The following is a 21,658-nucleotide window of genomic DNA, read 5'->3' as shown; positions in this document are numbered from 1 at the left end:
TGACGGTTTTAATTAAATTTAATTACCAGTATGGGTTTTGGTTAGGAAATTTTCCGAGCTACAAAATTGCACTGATATATTTTTTCAAAATTATTGATATTTTTCGAGATATTAAAAATAGAAAAAAAAGCTATGAACCTCGTATTTTAGGAAATTTTTGAAAAATTCAAATTTTAGTAACCGGAAATTTTTTTTTTAAATTTTATTTACATGTAATAGTTAGGAAATTTTCCGGGCTACAAAATCGTATTGATATATTTTTTTAAAATTATCGATAGTTTTCGAGTTATTGTTAAAAATAGAAAAAAAAAGCTATGAAACTCGTATTTTAGGAAATTTTTGGAAAATTCACATTTTAGTAACCGGAAAATTTTTTTTTTTAATTCTATTTATATGTAATAGTTAGGAAATTTTCCGAGCTACAAAATCGTATTGATATATTTTTTCGAAATTATCGATAGTTTTCGAGTTATTGTTAAAAATAGAAAAAAAAAGCTATGAAACTCGTATTTTAGGAAATTTTTGGAAAATTCACATTTTAGTAACCGGAAAATTTTTTTTTAAATTTCATTCGCATGTAATAGTTAGGAAATTTTATGGGCTACAAAATTGTACTGAAATAATTTTTCAAAATTCCTAATAGTTTTTGAGATATTCACAAAAAATCACAGAAACTCAAAATTATTCTCCCAAAATATTTTTTTCTTCTTTCGTAATTCCAGTAACTTGTGAAAATTTTTATTAAAATCAAAGACTCACCAGTGTTTTGAATAGAAAATTTTCTGGGCTACAAAATTGTACAAGGACATTTTTTCAAAATTTCCCATAGCCGTCGAGATTTTTTCAAAAATACGAAATTTTATCCAGAATTTCAATGGCAAATTTTTTTATTTTTTAATATTAATAAAATTTTATCAAAATTATTGTTGACAATTTTGCTGAAAGTAATATCGAGTATATTTTTAATTCAACCGTAAAAGAGAGTAATTCCCTAGATATGATGTCACATAAAAGAAATAAGGACGAGAGGAGTGACAACAAAAAGGGGTTAAAGTAAAGTAAAAAAAAAATATATACATACGTATATAAGTATATATGTATACTACATACTTGATATCACTATGAGTGCACATTACATATATTTATACGTAGATATATACGTATATATGTACCTTACTAAAGTCGATTGCTCATGAAAACATGAGAAAATGTGTTACTACTGTCTAGAGGGCGGACATAAAAAAAAATTAAAGATACCATATCATTATCTAGACATTACTGCCATCATAATCCCCAACAATTTTTAATGATAATTAAAAATAAAAAACATAATTATCATTTTTTTAAAATTACTTTCGGAAAAACTCAAATTTTAAGACTCAGTTGACTTTAAAATTAAAATAACTTCAAAACGATTGAGTTTTCGGAAAAATTATAAGAATACTTGTTTTTAGGAAATTTTCTTCCCTACAAATTTGTACTCATACACTTTTATCGTATCTTCAATAAATAACGAGTAAACACACAAAATATGAGAAAGTCCAAAAAAGTGATTTGGGTATTTCGTGTTTAAACGGAAATTTTCGGAAAAATAATGGAAACATGATAAAAATGTATGAGGAAAAATTTGTAGGTAATAAAATTCTGTAAAAAAAGTTTGAGATAACCTAAGCCGTATGTCGGATAGTTTAGATAATAATTTGAAATGAAGCCCGGAAATCAATGATTTTTTTTTGGGGGGATGATATAAAATATTTATTATGATTGTTTATATATATTTATATATATACTCTATTATTCAGTGGTAGTAAGTAGTTATAAAAAAAAAAATCAAATTTAGTGGTGTAACGGCGACATACAAATGCCTCTTAATTTTTTTTATTGAGTCAATTTTATGGAATTAAGGTCACGTAAAAAATGAAAAAAAAAAAAAAAAAAAAATAATGGGGATAAAAGTCTTGGGAATAACTGTACTTTAGTATGGTGAACAGTGGCAGACTAGGGTGTGAAGGATAAGGAGGTGGGAAGAAGTCTAAGAGTGATAAGGGTGCTAAGGGTAAGGGAGTAGGGTGGGGAGGGGAAGGGATGAGCAAAAACGGATGAAGAATGAGAGCAAGAGTAGAGTATGCCGACTCTTACTCGGGATAGGAATCCGAGTAAGCGAAATGAGGAACAAGAAGATAAAAAGGGCAAGATTATGTTGCTGCCGGTGCCGGAGACGGAGTTTTCTTCGGAGACAGAAATAAGGGTTGACTTTTAAATCTTAATGATAGTGTGGTTTTTAATAATTTCATGTTCCCGGTTAAATATGTCGGTCTTTATGGGCTTTAATTAATTGTCGAGATTAAATTTTTAATTTATTGTTACTATTGTTAGCTTTTGTGTACTAGAATTTTTATATGAAGACGTTTTTATTTATTTATTTATTTATTAATAAATTTTTGTTTATTTAAAAAAAAAAATACGTTTATTACGAAGAATTTTATCACGATGCTTATCAACAAATAGATTGCTATTATTAACGAATAAAACCCACGACAAATCCATTTATTTGTTATAAATTTATTATTATTTATATATAGAAATATTGTATAGAAAAAAAATTATAATGATAAATATATAAATAAATACAAATGTTATTTGAAAATAAATATTTAATTATGTGGAAAAAAAAAATGATATGAAAAAAAAAGTAAACGGGTGTATGTATTTAAAATATTAAGCAATAGTTTAATAATAGATTTAATTGGAGTATTAATCAGAAATTATAATTCATTTTATTAATAAATTAACTAATTAATTAATTTATTAGATGAGTATTTTTTTTTTAAATTTAACCAGTAGAATGCTTGCTTGTGGAGATTGTTATTATAAATAATGAGTACGCTGTTTAAATGTCTTGAGAAATGGTCACTTTTTTACCGGTTAATTATTTTAATTATTTTTATTAATTGCTGATGATAATTATAAAATAAACCGGGGTAATAAAATAAATAAATAACGAGTTTTGTTTGCTGTGATTATATAGAGCGGGCTGTTGAACAAAATATTACGCGTATATTATTTTTTTTTTTTCGTCAAAACATTATCGAGGCAGTTTTATCTGCAGGTGAAATAAGTCGCCGCTAAAGATCAGTAGCTCTGATAATTTATTTATTTATCTTAATTATCGCCACGAATTTGCTCGCTCGTAAATAAAATAAACAAATAAATAATTAATGACAAAAAATATAATAAATAAAACGGATTATTAGAGCAACTAAATAACAAAACCGTCATGTCGACGTGAATAATCAAAGGGGGGCATAATGAATCTCGTGGTTTGATAATCGGCTCGTTAAATTAGTCGGTTAATAACACAAATAACAGGTCGCGACATTGAAATATCAGCAGACACCGTCGACGTTAATCGACGGGGATTTCATTTTTTTTAACCCGCGTTATTTATTTAAACATGTGAAACCATGTACTCATCTATGCAGACTCTCATTATAAAAATTAAAAAATTAAATTTAGAAATGGACATTCAAATAGATTTATTATTGTTTATTATTTGTATGATAATTATTGAAATAAAAAGTTGTCGAATAATTTATAAATAAATAAATTTAATTAAAGAGACAACTATTAAATATATATAAATATAAATAATATGTATATTATTTATTGACAATAAAAAAGATAAATAAATGCGACTGTATTTTAAATTGAATTTAATTAAATGTTTTCGTAACTTGGCGCCAATTTTAAAAATTATAGCGTCAAAAATTATTTATTAAAATTTAAATAAAAAGCTCAACTAAAAATCCGAGATCTACAAATACAAAGACTTGTAATAAACAGAAAAAATTGTATTATATGATCTATCTATTATCGAATTTTATAAACAAAATTTCAATGTTTAAAAAAAAATCGTTCAATTTTTCAAATGGAAAAATTTAATCTGATCGTTAAAATGCCGGATTATTTCTAAACAAAATTAAAGATTCATCCCAACTCCACATAAACAAATTAAACAAAAACATCCACCGAATTTAAAATTTTCCATTAATCCATTAGCATAAACTTTACAAACGTAATTATTTCCACCAGCAGTTAAAACCCAATAAATAATTCACAAGAATAAAAAGATTACCATCCCCAGAATTCAAAGCTCAGCTCAAATACAAATCCATCTGTATAAATTATAAAATACAAATAAAAAATTCCGTCTTAAAAAACAAGTTTCTTCCTTTTTATTTCACTCAATCATCCGTTCACTCGTTAAGATCATTAATTTTATTTTAAAAGTAAACCCCCATCTCAATCACCCTCTTATAAACTCCTTCCTTGTCTCCCCTCGCTATCGGCGTTTCTCTTAACGCGATTATCACAGCACGAGTGAACTTGACTGAGGAATATTTTACGCTTGACACTATTCTTTACAGCCTTCTTTGTGTCTAAGAGCCTCCCAATATTCACAATCAACCTCCCCCTTCTCCCCCCTTCCTTCCTTTGCCTCCTCGCCTTAATTTCCGGCAAGAAATGGCTAAGACTCGATATCTCGACTGCCGTCCGACCCACGATCGCTGCCCTAGACCTGGCAAAAAACGCCTAGGCCATTAATCAGCCCTCATTAATCATTAACCATTAATCATTAAGGCCTCATATGCAGATACAGTAGAGATTTGTATCAATATTCGTAAATCCATCGGCAAGACAATTAATCATTGACAATAATCGTTTTCCAGGTGAGGCCGCCAGGATCACCAGCAGCAGTAGCAACTGGAGCTATTGGTTGCCAGCGGTAGCAGTAAGCCGATTAAATCCTCAACTCGAGCAGTCGGCGGCAGAGCAGTCAATAGAATAACCAGCAGTAACTGTCTAATTGCCAGCAATAAACCAACAATTCACTTAAATCACAATGAATCTGATAAATATGGACGCGGAGAACCGGGTGGTCCTCAATATTGGAGGCATCAGACACGAAACCTACAAGGCGACCCTTAAAAAAATACCCGCTACGAGGTTGTCCAGGCTAACGGAAGCACTAGCCAATTACGACCCCATCCTCAACGAGTACTTCTTCGATCGACACCCAGGTGTCTTTGCCCAGGTCTTGAACTACTACCGGACTGGGAAGTTGCACTATCCTACGGATGTGTGCGGCCCCCTGTTTGAAGAGGAGCTTGAGTTTTGGGGACTTGACTCAAATCAAGTGGAACCCTGCTGCTGGATGACGTACACGCAGGTAAGTTGTCACCGAAAATCAACGGGGTCCAGTTGGACGGTCTTTGGGCTGACTGTTGATGCTGATGATGATCGGGGTGATGATAGGGAACTTGGAAATTCAATTGACGACTGCTGAGCTAATTCATTAGTGATGTCAAACGAGCCATTGCTATCTAATCCAGCTGCCGGTTCTCATACTCGTGGACTAGTCGCTTATTCTGTCCATTCGCGTTCGCTACCTGCCACTAACGGATTTACACACCCCGCGTACCGCAATTGCGCTCATGATTGTATACGCCGGCGTACGTCGACATTAACATTTTCACGATAATCTATTGCTTTACATTCGACGAACGATCAACGAGCAACGACCAGGAGAAACGACGACATTCTATTGTCGATGGAAATTATTGCGCAAAGTACTGCAGAGATAAATTTAAATTGATTATTACTTTTTTTTCATGGGGCTTTTGAATTCAAGTGCGTAACGGATCAACTGAATAATAAGCTGGATTTTATTTCTGGATTTAAAATGTTACGCAATTTATGTCAGATCGAAAATTGGATTTCAGTTAAATTGATTTTACGTCGGTCATTATTTTTGAGATTTTAGGATATTACGAGCTTATTTTAGGGATTATCCGGTGAAAAATTTCTATCGAAGCTTCAGTTTTGTTGTTTGAGAGAAAAATTGGTATGGATGTTAGTTTTAAATTTTTAAGGCGCTTGGGGAAAAATTGGAGTTATAGAGTAAATAAGCTTTAGATTGGATTAAAGCCAAGAAGCATTGAAGCTTGATATATTGCTGAGATTTTTTGTGATAGAATATTTTAATCAATTTGTAAATAAAATACCTTAAATCCGGTGATTTCTGTGAAAATCGAAATTAGGCGCTTTTTTTAAAACCAATATAATTTTGCTGCCAATATTTAGGATGAAATGACACTTTCAGGTGCTTCAGAGCAATGAATTTCTGACATTACAAAGGGTCAAAGTTCTAAATATATCGAGAATTATAGAAATTACATCAATTTTTTCCTAATTTCAAATTTGGCGCCTTTTATAAAATGAATATAAGTTTGGAGACAGTTATTATTTTAAAATGGCACTTTGAGGTCTTCAAAAGTTGTGAATTTCTGACATTTTAAGACATCAAATTTGTAAATCGATCTATAAACATTGGAACTGCATCAATTTTTGAAAGAACCGAAACTGGGCGCCTTTTTTAAAATGAGTATAACTTTGGAGACAGTAATTATTTTAAAATGGCACTTTGAGGTCTTCAAAAGTTGTGCATTTCTGACATTTTAAGACATCAAATTTGTAAATTGATCAATAAATATTGGATTTGCATCAATTTTTGAAAGAACCGAAACTGGGCGCCTTTTTTAAAATGAGTATAACTTTGGAGACAGTAATTATTTTAAAATGGCACTTTGAGGTCTTCAAAAGTTGTGCATTTCTGACATTTTAAGACATCAAATTTGTAAATCGATCAATAAACATTGGAACTGCATCAATTTTTTGAAGAACCGAAACTGGGCGCCTTTTCTAAAATGAGTATAACTTTGGAGACAGTAATTAGTTTTAAATGGCACTTTGAGGTCTTCAAAAGTTGTGCATTTCTGACATTTTAAGACATCAAATTTGTAAATTGATCCATAAATACTAGAACTGTATCAATTTTTTTCAAAATTCAAAATTTGGCGCTTTTTCTAAAATGAGTATAACTTTGGAGACAGTAATTAGTTTTAAATGGCACTTTGAGGTCTTCAAAAGTTGTGAATTTCTAACATTTTAAGACATCAAATTTTCAAGTTGATCCACAAATACTAGAGCTGCATCAATTTTTGCAGAAATTGAAACTGGGCGCCTTTTCTGAAATGAGCATAACTTTGGAGACAGTAATTAGTTTGAAATGGCACTTTCAGATCTTCAAATGTAATCTATTTGTGACATTTTCAGAGACACAACACAAAAATTTATCAATAAATATCGAAACTACACAAATTTTAGAAAAACTCGAAATTAGGTTTCGTTTCCAAAGTAACTTTGTAAGTAAAATTTAGTTCAGAATGGCTTCTCTAGGTCTTTATTAGAGATAAATTTGTGAAATTCCATGAGTTATAATCTTAGAGTCGATAAAAACTATCCAAGATAAATTGATATCCTTATAAAATTCCGCTAAAAATGAGCATTTCTCAAGCCGTTAGGGAAAGCATGAAAAATTCCACCATTTTCAAGACTTACCGAAATCGATCTCGAGCATCCAAGACATCAATTCTCTACCGATCATAAAAAACCTTATCCGCAACCAGTTATAGCTCTCATACATCTTAAAAGACAACAAATTAGCATCCTATTAAAATTCCCGCCCAATTTCAAACACCACTGGGCGCCATGGCCTTTTTTAATCTGGCAAAATTACTACCCAATCATACCTTTTAATCCTTTTAAGTCCTACTTAACCAACCATTTAGCAGTCGTTATAAAAGTAAAAAAAAATGTAATTAAAATAGTGTAAATTAAAACAGTGTTCTATATTTTAAAAGTAATACATTATTTTACATAACATATTTATGCATAACATATTATGCATCGAGCTAAAAAGTATTAACAAAACTTTACTCAAACTTGTTCTCAACAATTTTATTTTGAGGTCATGTTTTATAACAAATTGTCTAAAGCAAACTTTATAATTTGCCTTCATTCCTTTTCCTTTATTATTAAAATAATAAATATCTGCATAAACCAACCATTTAATAAATTTTATCACATATTTAACCCAGGCTTTACACAGCAATAAAAATATATAGTCATCTATATTTAATCCAGCTCGCGCTAATTATTTAAAAGGCGAGCAGTGGGTACCGAGTCAGGAGTCCCAGGTTGGGCGCCACTGCGAATATAGTCGCAAGGTTATTAAGTAACGAATAGTAAAAATAACTGAAAATATTATTCAGGTCATACGGGAACTTATTATAAGTGTTTAACAATTTGCTTTGGTCTATCTCTGACTGGCGGATAATCTCGTGGGAACTTAAAAGTATAATCTACAAGCAGCCAACCGAGGGATGGCAAAATGAGTCACTTTGTAAGTATTACATTATATAGTACATGTAAGAGGACTCTTTGTGCCGTTAATAGTGTTGGTTGGTTGGTATACACTGTAACTGCTTGAGGCATCGCGACTCTGTAGTCTGTAGTCTATAGTCTCGCGACGGGGAGGAATAACTTAAGACTTCTAAATATGGAATGTCTTTCATGGAATAACTTGGTAAATGAGGAAGCACCGAATAATAGGTAAAACCTGTCGCAAACGTTAAACTCTCATTCAATACAAAGAATCTCTATTGCTGCTATGAAACTTTTGAATTTTAAATTACTTTTATTCCAAGACATTACTATTCTACTAGTCTACTTTCATACTTGGAGCATTTCTATTGGTTGATCGAAAAAGTTTTAATTTCTTTGATCGACAAGTAAATCATTTTTTTTTTACTACTTATTGCCGACTGATATTGCTTTAGTTTTTATTTTCACTAAAAGTAATTAACGGATAAATATTCCATGAGCTCTGTGAGATCTGAGTGACAGCCATGGCGCCCAATTTGTGTAATGATCAAGTAAGTGCTCGACGAGATGAACATTTTAGCTTTTCGAGTATTGGAAGTTTATTGTTTCAAGTTTTGTCCTCGATTTCTACTAACGAACGCTCTGTTTCTATGACAAGTTCGGTTGAAATAAATAAAGTCCTGGGAAGTTGACGATCGATTTTAGAATTTGGTGGGTGAAAATGTTCGAAATACTTCAAGCGTTGAATTTTCAGACGATTATTCCAAACTGACGCTTGGTCACGAAGTTAAGTTCGTTTTTTTTACAAGCACCCAGTGGGAGTTGGCGCCCAAATTGGCATCAGATCAATTAAATGCTCCACGGGTTTGACTTTGAAGCTTTTCAAGCATAGAAAGTTTATTGTTTCAAGATTTGCCCTCGATTTCTACTAACGAACGCTCTGTTTCTATGACAAGTGTGATTGCAGAAGAAAATTCTGGGAATTTATTGATCAATTTAAGAATTCAGTGGCCGAAAATTTTTGAAATGCTTCGAGCCTTGAACCCTCAAAAGATTATTCCAAACTGACGCTTGGTTACGAAGTTAAGTTGCTTTTTTTACAAGCACCCAGTGAAAGCTGGCGCCCAAATTGACATCAGATCAATTAAATGCTCCACGGGTTTGACTTTGAAGCTTTTCAAGCATAGAAAGTTTATTGTTTCAAGATTTCCCCTCGATTTCTACTAACGAATGCTCAGTTTCTATGACAAGTTTCATTGCAGAAGAAAATTCTGGGATTTTATTGATCAATTTGAGAATTCAGTGGCCGAAAATTTTTGAAATGCTTCGAGCCTTGAACCCTCAAAAGATTATTCCAAACTGACGCTTGGTTACGAAATTAAGTTGCTTTTTTTACAAGCACCCAGTGAAAGCTGGCGCCCAAATTGGCAAATGAAACGTTTCCGTAAATTCTTGGTCGTTATAACGCCTGATTTGAGCCTTTAAATTTGATTTATCTGGTTATTGATCGGTCTGAACGTTTGACCTCTCAATCTGTTGCTAGCTTATCACCCTCGTAGACCTTGACGCCCGATTTAAAACTCGATGCTGCCTGCTAAGTAATCATAATTTTTTATGACGACCTTTTTCAATCTTTTTAAAAATGGGTTTACTTGAAATGTTTGCTGGCCAATCGGTTAGACCTTCTGTCAGAAATTTCACACACTCCGTCTTAAAATTGTTTGTTTTCAAACTGATTCTGTTTAAAAGGCGGCAAGTTTAACTTCCAAGACTTTATGTCACATATCCTTGGTCTGATTCAAAAGTTTGGCTTCTTAAAATGTTTTCAATTGCTGTCGCTCAAAGACTTCCAAGCGGCATTCCGATTTGAAACCTACTTTTAAAGTAATGCCGCCTTCTAGAAGGCGACCGGAATTCCTTGGAGGATCCACTGATGCAATGAATGGATGCATCTCTTGATTAAAACAAATTAATACTCGATACTGTAATTATCAGGCCACCGAAAAGTTACCAAAACAATTCCAATCTACTGCATCATCAGAGCCCACTGTCTGAATATCCAGTGATTAAACTGTTTCAATGATTGTTGGAGCGGATAAATGGAGCTATTAATGGATGGCCATTGATAAAATCAAGTTATCCGGTAAACTAAGAACTGTAGCCTCAAACAGCCATCGAAATTTGAACATCGCCATGGCAGTATTGCTTGGAGATAATCTTCTCGGAGGGTCGTACTGAGAGTCCACAAGTTGTCTAAGTACTTCAGAGGGTTAAAGGTACCGAAAAATGAGTGCACTTGAATTACTCGAATCCAGCAAGTCGTTAAACTCTCGTGCCTCGTAATTCACTTGCTCGATCGAATTCTGTAGAATTTTTACCACTTTCTTACCAGTTGGTTACACGAAAGATCACAGACTCCCTCTCGTTTTATTCATCTTCATACCTACCTCAGCTGGATTTTTTCAATAAAAGTTCAACATCCACCGGCTGGCCACTCCAGATGGTTTATTTTTAACACAGAATTACCACTGGCCGCTGGCCAGAAACGCGATCATCGGAATTACTTTTAAAGCTTTTGCTTTTGAGGCGAATGAAAAAGGAATATGATATATAGCGAGGAACTGGTACCTGGCTGAGTAAAAAAAGGAGTTTTTCTCTTCGGAAGCTTCCAATTTTCCAATGCCAGTCTCTATTTCCTCTTTTATCAACTTCTATCATTTATTTTTTCATTCCCTCTTTTTCTAACAATCCCACGTTGACCATTTGCAGTTTCTCACATTCTACTATTTTACATCGTCGCATTGGAGTCACCTTCGTCATAAAGTTTCACTTAGCAACTTATCCCCATATATATGTACATGAATATAATAAAAAAAAAATTTAGCAGCCATGTGAATGCCCAAGTAATAAAAGAAAAAATAATAATATGCTGGGTGGTTTACATGTGCATAAAAGCCTTCCGTGTACGTGTTTATCCTCCGTGCCGGCTTAGAGCTTTTACCTGACGCCTGACGCCCGCTTGTAACTTATCGATTGCCTCGGTTATACGCTAGCGAGGAAAAAGAAAATAGATCAAGCCTCTACTGGTTGTTGGTTGGATATTTCTTTAGAACAAATGCAAGCGTCACTATACACAAATGGAATACCTACAATATACATTTATATATTTTTTTTTCTTTGTGTGTATCGAGTTTTCATTCTTTTGTTAAGTTATTTTTTTATTTTCATACTTATTTGACAAATAACCAGATACATCCGGACGAATTCCAATTGGATTACGGTGATTCCCGTGTTTTTTTTCCGCTGGAAAACTTGGCAACTCTACGACCCAGATTTTCCTACTCGTATGTCGATTCACGTATGTGTATATATGTATATATAACTATGTGGGGATAGATATGTGCATAATAGGAGTGTAGACACAGAGAAACCGTATCCAGAGTGTTCGTAGTCTATCCTTTTTCACTTAAGCTCTCTCTGCACAGACTAAATCGATGTCTGACCCAGCAATAACACTTTCAAGTCAAGTACCTATTAACACCCTTAAATCACAGTGTAAACACTTGAATGTATTTACCAGGTAATAAGTCAAGATTTTTAAAATCGATAAATTTACTTACCCAAGCACTTGTGAAATCCTCCTCAACTGCTTTCTATTGATTTTTTTATTTTTATCCTATTATTTGAAAAAAAAAGCGACTTCTGTGCTTCTGAGCTGCATGCACTTTATGATAAAATCGCAATATTTCAACGTGTACTAAAAATATCACGACTAAAAAGTCCAAAAATTTCAGCAGTTCGTGCACTTTTCTTTGTTAGGGCATTAATGGACCATCATTACTGGCTAAACCGTACGAGCTACCGTAAAATACTATCAGAGCTTTTTTGTAGAGAATTAAATTCTAGATAAAAAACTCTTTGGTGATATACTACCGCAGTTAATAGTTTTGACGTGAGAAGCGTTTTTATAGTTTAAATGACATTTTCAACGGGTTAAATAGTTTTAGTCTAGTTCAAATACACTTGAGAGTTTATATAACTATTGTACAACGTGTATTACTATAACAAACAAATGTTTTATTCTATAGTCAATGTCACCGCAGTTATATTAATATACCAGTGCAGGTTGTAGATATTATTATGTAGGGCGCGTCGTTTGCACGACAAACATGTCATCGGATTTACAGAAGTCTATTCCGTCTGCTCTAACCCGTTATGCAAATTATCCTTGTATATTTAGTTTTGTAGCTTTCATCCAGGCTAAAAATTTACGTGTGAATACGGTTGGTGGTAAAAACGATCTCGATCTACCGTGACCTTTTCAAAGGGGTAATCCCAGGTCGTTTCCATGCAGACACTAGACAACCTGATTCATGTTGCCCTAGGATACCATGACAATCTCATGTACACTGGACTACTAACACCCTTAACAATGTTTCCTAACTCTCAGCTGTCCAACCCCTTCCTATCAAAACTTTCGGGCAATTTGATGAATCATCTTCCAGTTCACTGGTGTTTATGTAAGTTTGTATGTTGGCATGTTCCAACAACTATATATTTATCTATTATTGTGTGCATTTGTGTCTGTCTACCTCACTCTCGAACGTGTTTGGACAGCTATATTGGATTTTATCCATTAGAAGTCAGTGTCCGATTAAATCACTGGATAATAAACTTAAAATTTAACTTGGCTACAGATTTCGCTTTTGTTAAAGTCACTGGTATTACTGCATACATATATATATATATATATATATATATATATATATATATATATATATATATATATATATATATATATGTGTGGTTACGTGAGACAGCTCGTAGATGTAATACGTCAGTGAAAAGTTTTAAGCTTCTGAAATCCACTTTTGAATGACGGCTAGATCCGAGTTTTGATACTTTATTATATATATGTATATATATAGTCACTGTTAGATAAATTATTTTTATTTAAGCTTTTTTAAGCTTATTCTGGATTATCCAATTGGATTATTAAGTTTCCTAAGTAATTTTATTTGCGAAAATTATCAATGCGAGACAATTAGCGAAGTCATTATCGAAATTAGTCAATTTTTGAAATTTTTTTTGAAATTTTTAACCCAAGGAACATCAACTAGGAGACGCCAGAGGCTTAAGAATTGTTATGTAAAAGGGCGGGAAATTTGAATTTTCAAAATTTGTATTTAATGGAAAACTATATTTCCGTAATTTTAAGGACTATATATATGAATATATATGTAATACTTTAGAAAATTATAGTTTATGTGTCACTGGTTATTATCTGGATTATATTCAGTCGGTTATTTTGCCGTTTTGCTTCCGGGTCACTGGGCATGGCGCCCAAAACATAACGACGAAATAACGAAAATTTTATAATGGCATTATTTAAATAAATTCAATAAAACTATTTAAATTTAGTTTTATTTTTAAAGTTTTTAGGTGAATTGATCTTTTGATAGTTCAAGCGGTTTTAAAAGTTTGAAAACAGGAATTAAATTTAGGTCACGATTTGCAATAAATTTTAATGCTTTCGTATAGGGGTTCAAAGTTGTTGTTCAGAATTGACCATAGAAGTTCACTTTCGCTGAAATTGAAGGCTTCTTTTTTGTTACACAATGACAAAAATTTTCAAAAATAGGACATAATTTTTACTGAATTGCGGGTTGAGTTTTTTGGATTCAAAAATTTGGAAAAATTTCAATTCCTTAGTTCTAGGAGTTCGCAAAAAAAATTATCGACTTTCACAATAAGAATGTACAGACGTAAAAACGGCATCTGCATTGCCGAAATGTGGGACAAAAGTTTCATAATAACTTTTCTTAACTCAATTAAGAGCTTTGAAATCTTTTTAAGTAAATGTTTGAATATTTCTTTTACTTAATCAAAGAACGAATAATTAATTACTGATTTAACTTCATATTCCCCAATTCCCATTTGATTTTTTTAAATTTAAACTTTCTTTACATTACTTAATATTAATAATTTATTATTAAAATGCCTTAGCATCGAGACACACAAGAAACCTTAACGGTCCTTGACAGACTGGATCTGGACACAGAGAAGCCCAGTGATGAAGAATTGGCCCGTAAATTTGGATTCGAAGAGGCCTATTACGAGAATCGTCTTACGTGGTGGCAAAAGCTCAAGCCTAAAATGTGGTCATTATTCGACGAACCTTATTCCTCAAATGCAGCCAAGGTCGGTAATAAATATATGCATCTATACACCACATATAGCATTCATCAAAATCCGGAAAAAATATATATGTACATGATCATATACGATTCATATGTGATCATATGTGATCATTTATGAAACTTATGTGATTGCATGTGATCACTTATGATTCATATGTGATCATATATGATAAATATGTGATCATGATCATATATGATTCATATGTGATCATATATGATAAATATGTGATCATGATCATATATGATTCATATGTGATCATATATGATAAATATGTGATCATGATCATATATGATTCATATGTGATCATATATGATAAATATGTGATCATGATCATATATGATCTACATCTAATCATATATGATTTGCATGTATCGAGTGATCATATATAGATCATATGTCAGACATAATCTTAGACAGATTTTTTGAAGCATCATATATGAATATATATGCTCATATATACCGTAATATAGACATATATGCTCGATATATGATCATATATATGAATCATGTAATCATATATGGACTTATATGTTAATAACATATCCAAGACGACAGAGTAAAAAAATTCATATTTGGTCGTATATACTCAGATTCATATATATTCACATATGTTTGTATATGAAGAAGCATGAAACTTATTTACGATTCATTTATTTCGATCAAAGTTAATGAACAGTAAAATTTGAACATTATTTTTTAGTTAAATAGTTATTCTCAAATTTGCATATATACTATATATGATCATATAAGACAATATATGTACGTACAAGGCAATATATGATCATATATAATGATATATAATCATAAGATTTTATAAGGCTAATTTTCTTATGTAATCAGATATAGACTTTTCATATGTGATCATATATGAACAGATGTGTTCACGGATGACTATATATGATCATATACGGCCATATATGATCACATGTGATCATACGATTTTGTAGGGCCAAATTTCTTATATAATCAGATATAGACTCTTCATATATGATCATATATGAACAGATGTGTTCGCATATGACTATATATGATCATATACGACCATATATGATCGCACATGATCATTCGATTTTGTAAGGCCAAATTTCTGATATAATCAGATATAGACTCTTCATATGCGATCATATATGAATATATGTATACACATATGAATATATATGATCATGTACGGCCATATATGATCACATATGATCATATACGGCCATATATGATCACATATGATCATAAAAATTTGTAAGGCCAATTTTCTTGTATGATCAGACATAGAGACTCTTCATATATATGATCATATATGAACAGATGTGTTCACGGATGACTATATATGATCATATACGACCATTTATGATAAAATATGATCATAAGAATTTGTAAGGCGAATTTTCTTATATGATCGGATATAGACTCTTCATATGCAATCATATATGAACAGATGTGTTCACGGATGACTATATATGATCATATACGACCATATATGATCACATATGATCATACGATTTTGTAGGGCCAAATTTCTTATATAATCAGATACACACTCTTCATATATGATCATATATTTTTTTCCCGGAAAAAACCCAACACTTTTTTTATGCGTGACCTTTTCTATTCGAAGTTGGAAGCTGTCAGTTTTGTATTTTATTTTATTGCACCTGTTCTTATGTAAATATCACTCGTTTTTTTTTGACATAATTTAATTAACTGTTCAACTAATTTGCTAAATGTATTTGCTGACTGATAACAAACTGTGAAACTGTCTCCATTAATTAAATACAAACACTTAAACATTATTTATCGATAATACAATTCATCATGTAAATGTATATCATTTATTCTCCATATTTACATTAATATAGTTTCATATATTCATATATATAAATACATATATGTTGATTTAAAAATACATATACTTATATAATTTGTACTCTACTGAACACATTTAATCATCGATTGAATTGTCCGGATGCACTAGATTTTTTTTTGTGATAAACACTTTTTTATCTCTGCTTCTATCTATCGATTTTCATTTTATCTCATTTTACATCATATATATTTATATAATTTTTTTTTTAAGCTAAAACGGAAATAACTTTTAAAATATTGAGTTTAATAAAAAATTTAACGAATAATTTTTTTTATAAAATTTTATTCTCTATAAATTTTTATCGTATCTTTGATAGTCGAGCCATAAAATAAATTCATAATTCGCGCTGATAAACTGAATAAAAATTTGATAATTTTTTTTTTGTCTGGAAACGGAAATTTTTCGGGTGTTAACAAAAATCGAATTAAAAAAAAAATTTTGAATAAATTTCGAAGGTAAATTTCAATTATCGACTGGAACATATGTAAAATTTCGTAACAGTTTCCATTGCAAGTGATTTTTAATGCCTTTATTTAATTACATAAGCAAATTTATTCAAAAGCTATCGATTTTGAAATTAAATTTTAAAACCCTAAGCATGCAATGAACCACAAACGCAAATAGTTCAGTGATATCTACACACTGCACGTCATTTAGTTTCAGTTTGATATATAGATGTACAGTAATTTGCCTGTCATTGATTCGATCATGTGGGTTACAGTTAACTCATTGCCGTGCCAACGCTTTTTGTTATCAACATTCTATCCAGTCATCTCCGTGTACTTATGCGGTAATGCCGACTGTCCTACATCCCAACTTCATTTTCACTGCATTCCCTTGACATTTACACGGAGAAAAACATTTTCCCCAAAATCCGAGGTAGAAATTGCTAAACATCGGTCTTAGTTCGAAAAAAGATACACGGAGAAAAAGTTACGGTAACAATTACAATATAGTGGGGAAACAGATCCCGTACTGTGCGATAAAAAGTTTTTTTTTAATATAGATTATAAGGGTGGCGCCCATTCTAGTCTTGGTGACCATTCATATTAAGATAGATTTCAATTCTATGCGATATCGGAATAGTTCCTGAAAAATTATGGTAATAATTACCATGATAATATAGTTATAATTACCATAATAGCATTGTTGGATCACTAATAGCATGGTAGTTATTACCATGACATTATGATATTGATTCACATTCATTGTGTGGATAGTTGTCATAATACCATGGTGATATTTACGATGATATTATCACGGTAATGGTTACCATGCTATTATAGTAACTAATACTATTATAGTAGTCATCACCATGCTAGTATAGTAACCAACACTATCATAGTAATCATTTCCATGCTATTATAGTACCCAATACTATCATAGTAATTATTACCACACCATTATAGTAACTAATACTATCATAGTAGTCATCACCATGCTAGTATAGTAACCATTACTATCATAGTAATAATTATCATCATATTATAGTACCCAATACTATCATAGTAATCATTACCATACTATCATAGTAATTATTACCACACCATTATAGTAACTAATACTATCATAGTAGTCATCACCATGCTAGTATAGTAACCATTACTATCATAGTAATAATTACCATACTATCATAGTACCCAATACTATCATAGTAATCATTACCATACTATCATAGTACCCAATACTATCATAGTAATTATTACCACACTATTATAGTACCTAATACTATCATAGTAGTCATCACCATGTTATCATAGTAATCATTACCATACTATCATGTACCCAATACTATCATAGTAATTATTAGCACACTATTATAGTACCCAAGACTATCATAGTAGTCATTACCATGCTAGTATAGTAACCATTACTATCATAGTAATAATTACCATACTATCATAGTACCCAATACTATCATAGTAATCATTACCATACTATCATAGTAATTATTACCACACCATTATAGTAACTAATACTATCATAGTAGTCATCACCATGCTAGTATAGTAACCATTACTATCATAGTAATAATTACCATACTATCATAGTACCCAATACTATCATAGTAATCATTACCATACTATCATGTACCCAATACTATCATAGTAATTATTAGCACACTATTATAGTACCCAAGGCTATCATAGTAGTCATTACCATGCTAGTATAGTAACCATTACTATCATAGTAATAATTACCATACTATCATAGTACCCAATACTATCATAGTAATTATTACCACACTATTATAGTACCTAATACTATCATAGTAGTCATCACCATGTTATCATAGTAATCATTACCATACTATCATGTACCCAATACTATCACAGTCATTATTAGCACACTATTATAGTACCCAAGACTATCATAGTAGTCATTACCATGCTAGTATAGTAACCATTACTATCATAGTAATAATGACCATACTATCATAGTACCCAATACTATCATAGTAGTCATTACCATACTATTACAGTAACCAATACCATAATAGTACTCATTACTATACCATTATCATAACCATTACCATTGAATGGAAATCATTACCATAGTATCATGTTAATGGTTACCATACTATCATAGTAATCATTACCAAACTATTACAGTAACTAATACCATCATAGTAGTCATTAGTATACTATTACGGTAACCAATACTATTGTAGTAATTATAATCATACTCGTATGGTAACCATTACCATTAAATGGAAATCATTACCACAGTATCATGTCAATGGTAACTATAATATCATGGTAATAGTAATGATACTATCACAGTAATCATTACCATATCATTAAGGGTTGAAATTTAATAAACGTATTAGGAACTGTTACCATAATTTTCTCTCCGTTTAATAATAGATTTCGCCACATTAATTAATCAATTAGTATCTCATATTCACAGCGTAATTAATTATTGATCGTCATACTTATTATGAATACATAAAATATCAATTGATTTAGCGAACCCCTCGCTCCGTGTAAATCAATACAAATTCAAAGTGGGTTTTGTATTTCACACGTACTGCCAATGTTTAATCATTAGTGGAACCGACCCCTGACTCCTTCTTCCTCAACATTCCCCTCACATTTCCCTCCTTCATTGACTCCCGGTTTATTAGCAGACACGCTTAAGCCCGATAAATTAATAGACTGCCGTAATTCAACATTCTCTCAATAGAAATCACCAAAAGTTCCAATTAGTCCTACGTCCTATTCCTCAACCAATTGGCGCCCATCCCTTCAAACCTCCTTGTAAAATGGCGCCCTATCAAAATTTCTCAACGCAATGGCTAAAAACAATATTGTTATTTTTATTTCCACAGATAATTGGCGTGATATCCGTCTTCTTTATTTGCGTATCAATTTTATCATTTTGCCTTAAGACTCATCCAGACATGCGGGTTCCCGTGATAACGAACAACGTCGTAAGAAAAGGTAACCGTACGACGACACACATCGACAAGGAGCACACAAATGCCCACGTTGCATTTTTCTACGTAGAAGCACTTTGCAACGGATGGTTCACTATCGAATTCTTGACCCGGATAACAGCGAGCCCGAATCGCTGCGAGTTCATCAAGTCCTCAGTGAACCTGATAGACATGATAGCCACACTGAGTTTTTATATTGACTTGGCGCTGCAGAAGTTCGCGTCGCATCTCGAGAACGCAGATATCCTGGAGTTCTTCAGCATAATCCGTATAATGAGACTGTTTAAGTTAACGCGACATTCGTCGGGACTTAAGATACTGATACAGACGTTCAGAGCGTCTGCTAAGGAGCTGACCCTGTTGGTATTCTTCCTAGTCCTCGGCATCGTCATCTTCGCCAGCTTGGTCTATTACGCCGAGAGGATACAAACAAATCCACACAATGACTTCAAGAGCATACCTTTGGGTCTCTGGTGGGCCCTAGTCACTATGACCACTGTAGGTTATGGTGATATGGTACCCAAAACATATGTGGGAATGTTTGTTGGTGCACTGTGTGCACTGGCTGGTGTCCTAACCATCGCCCTGCCGGTGCCCGTGATCGTTAGCAACTTTGCTATGTATTACAGTCACACGCAGGCGCGAGCCAAGCTGCCCAAGAAGAGGCGTCGAGTATTTCCGGTGGAACAACCTAGGGTGCGTCCTGGAGTTCCGGGGGCCGCAGGGCAGGCTACTAGTCATGGTGGTACTGCCTGTACTCCACAGACTGCCCTACTGCCTCCGGGAAGCGGGGGGATCGGGAGTGGGGGCGGAAGTGGAACCATGATTACTCCGCAGAACAGGAGGATGAATGCCATCAAGACGAATCATCCGAAGGATCCATTTGCTATCAAAGGTTAGTGGTCACAATTTTACTGGACCCATTGAGGGTTAGTTGGGTTCTGGGCCGGGCGAAATGAGGGCTTTGTTTTCATGTTCGTAAAAAAGGAATGATTTAAATCGAATTTGAAAATGCGCGGGAAAAAATTTTTTTATGAAATTTTAAAAAGTTAAATCAAGTGGGTCGGCGCAGTGGATAGCAGCGAGGACTTAGAATCGGAAGGACTTGGGTTCGAGCCCAGCAGTCGCCGGAATTTTTTTATCGATAAAAAACATAATTAGTCTCACTAATGCCTTTATCCATTAGATTAACTCGTAAAATATAGTTGCAATTTTTTTTTGTTATATAAAATTTTTTAAAAAAGTATTTACTGACTGTCGAATTTTTTCAAATTTTATCAGGCCATTTTCAGCATAAAATTTCATGAAATTTTAACGAAGAATTTTTTTCCGGGTAAACAAAAAATTTCGATCATGGGCGCCACGAGCCTGCATGAAAATATCATATATGATAAACATATATTAAAAAATATATGTTACAGATATAAATATATATGTGCCAATACATGAAATCTTATATAGAACTATATATAGATTTTGGCCGATTTTATTATATTTCTATATATGTTTTCTCTTATATGATTTCATATATTCCCATATAACTTCAATATATTATATATTATTTATATATTTGAAAACTTATAAGTTTACATATATGATTATAAATATATATAATACATGTATTGACTTATAAACTTACGTATATAATTAATTATATTAAAGCTTACTATATTATATATAAGAAAATATATATCGTTTTTGGCCACTTACATATTGATTATATATTTTTCCATATATATTTATCATATATGCTATTTTCATGCGGGAGTCGACGGAAAAAGTATTTTTCTAAAATTTTGTAATCATTACTGTGGATTTTTACCCCCGTGTATTTAATTAGCCTGCATTAATTGACTTTTCATTAACTACAAACC

At 32.2% G+C, this 21,658-nt stretch overlaps 1 protein-coding gene across 2 annotated transcripts in view; it reads left to right on the top strand.

The window, feature by feature from the left end:
- Positions 1–21,658, top strand: part of LOC130665160 (potassium voltage-gated channel protein Shaw) — a 37,272-nt gene that overhangs the window by 3,765 nt on the left and 11,849 nt on the right. For both annotated transcript variants that reach the window (XR_008989517.1, XM_057465450.1), the window contains exons 2-4: positions 4,731–5,230; positions 14,293–14,487; positions 19,677–20,679. Coding sequence is in view for 1 of the 2 variants with exons in the window: in XM_057465450.1 (XP_057321433.1) it covers positions 4,904–5,230; positions 14,293–14,487; positions 19,677–20,679 (1,525 nt within the window). In the remaining variant the exon portion in view is untranslated. The remainder of the gene's footprint in view (positions 1–4,730; positions 5,231–14,292; positions 14,488–19,676; positions 20,680–21,658) is intronic.

This window comes from Microplitis mediator, chromosome 3, assembly GCF_029852145.1.
Source record: "Microplitis mediator isolate UGA2020A chromosome 3, iyMicMedi2.1, whole genome shotgun sequence".
Taxonomy (NCBI): Eukaryota; Metazoa; Arthropoda; class Insecta; order Hymenoptera; family Braconidae; genus Microplitis; species Microplitis mediator.
This window is presented reverse-complemented; position numbering and strand designations above follow the sequence as displayed.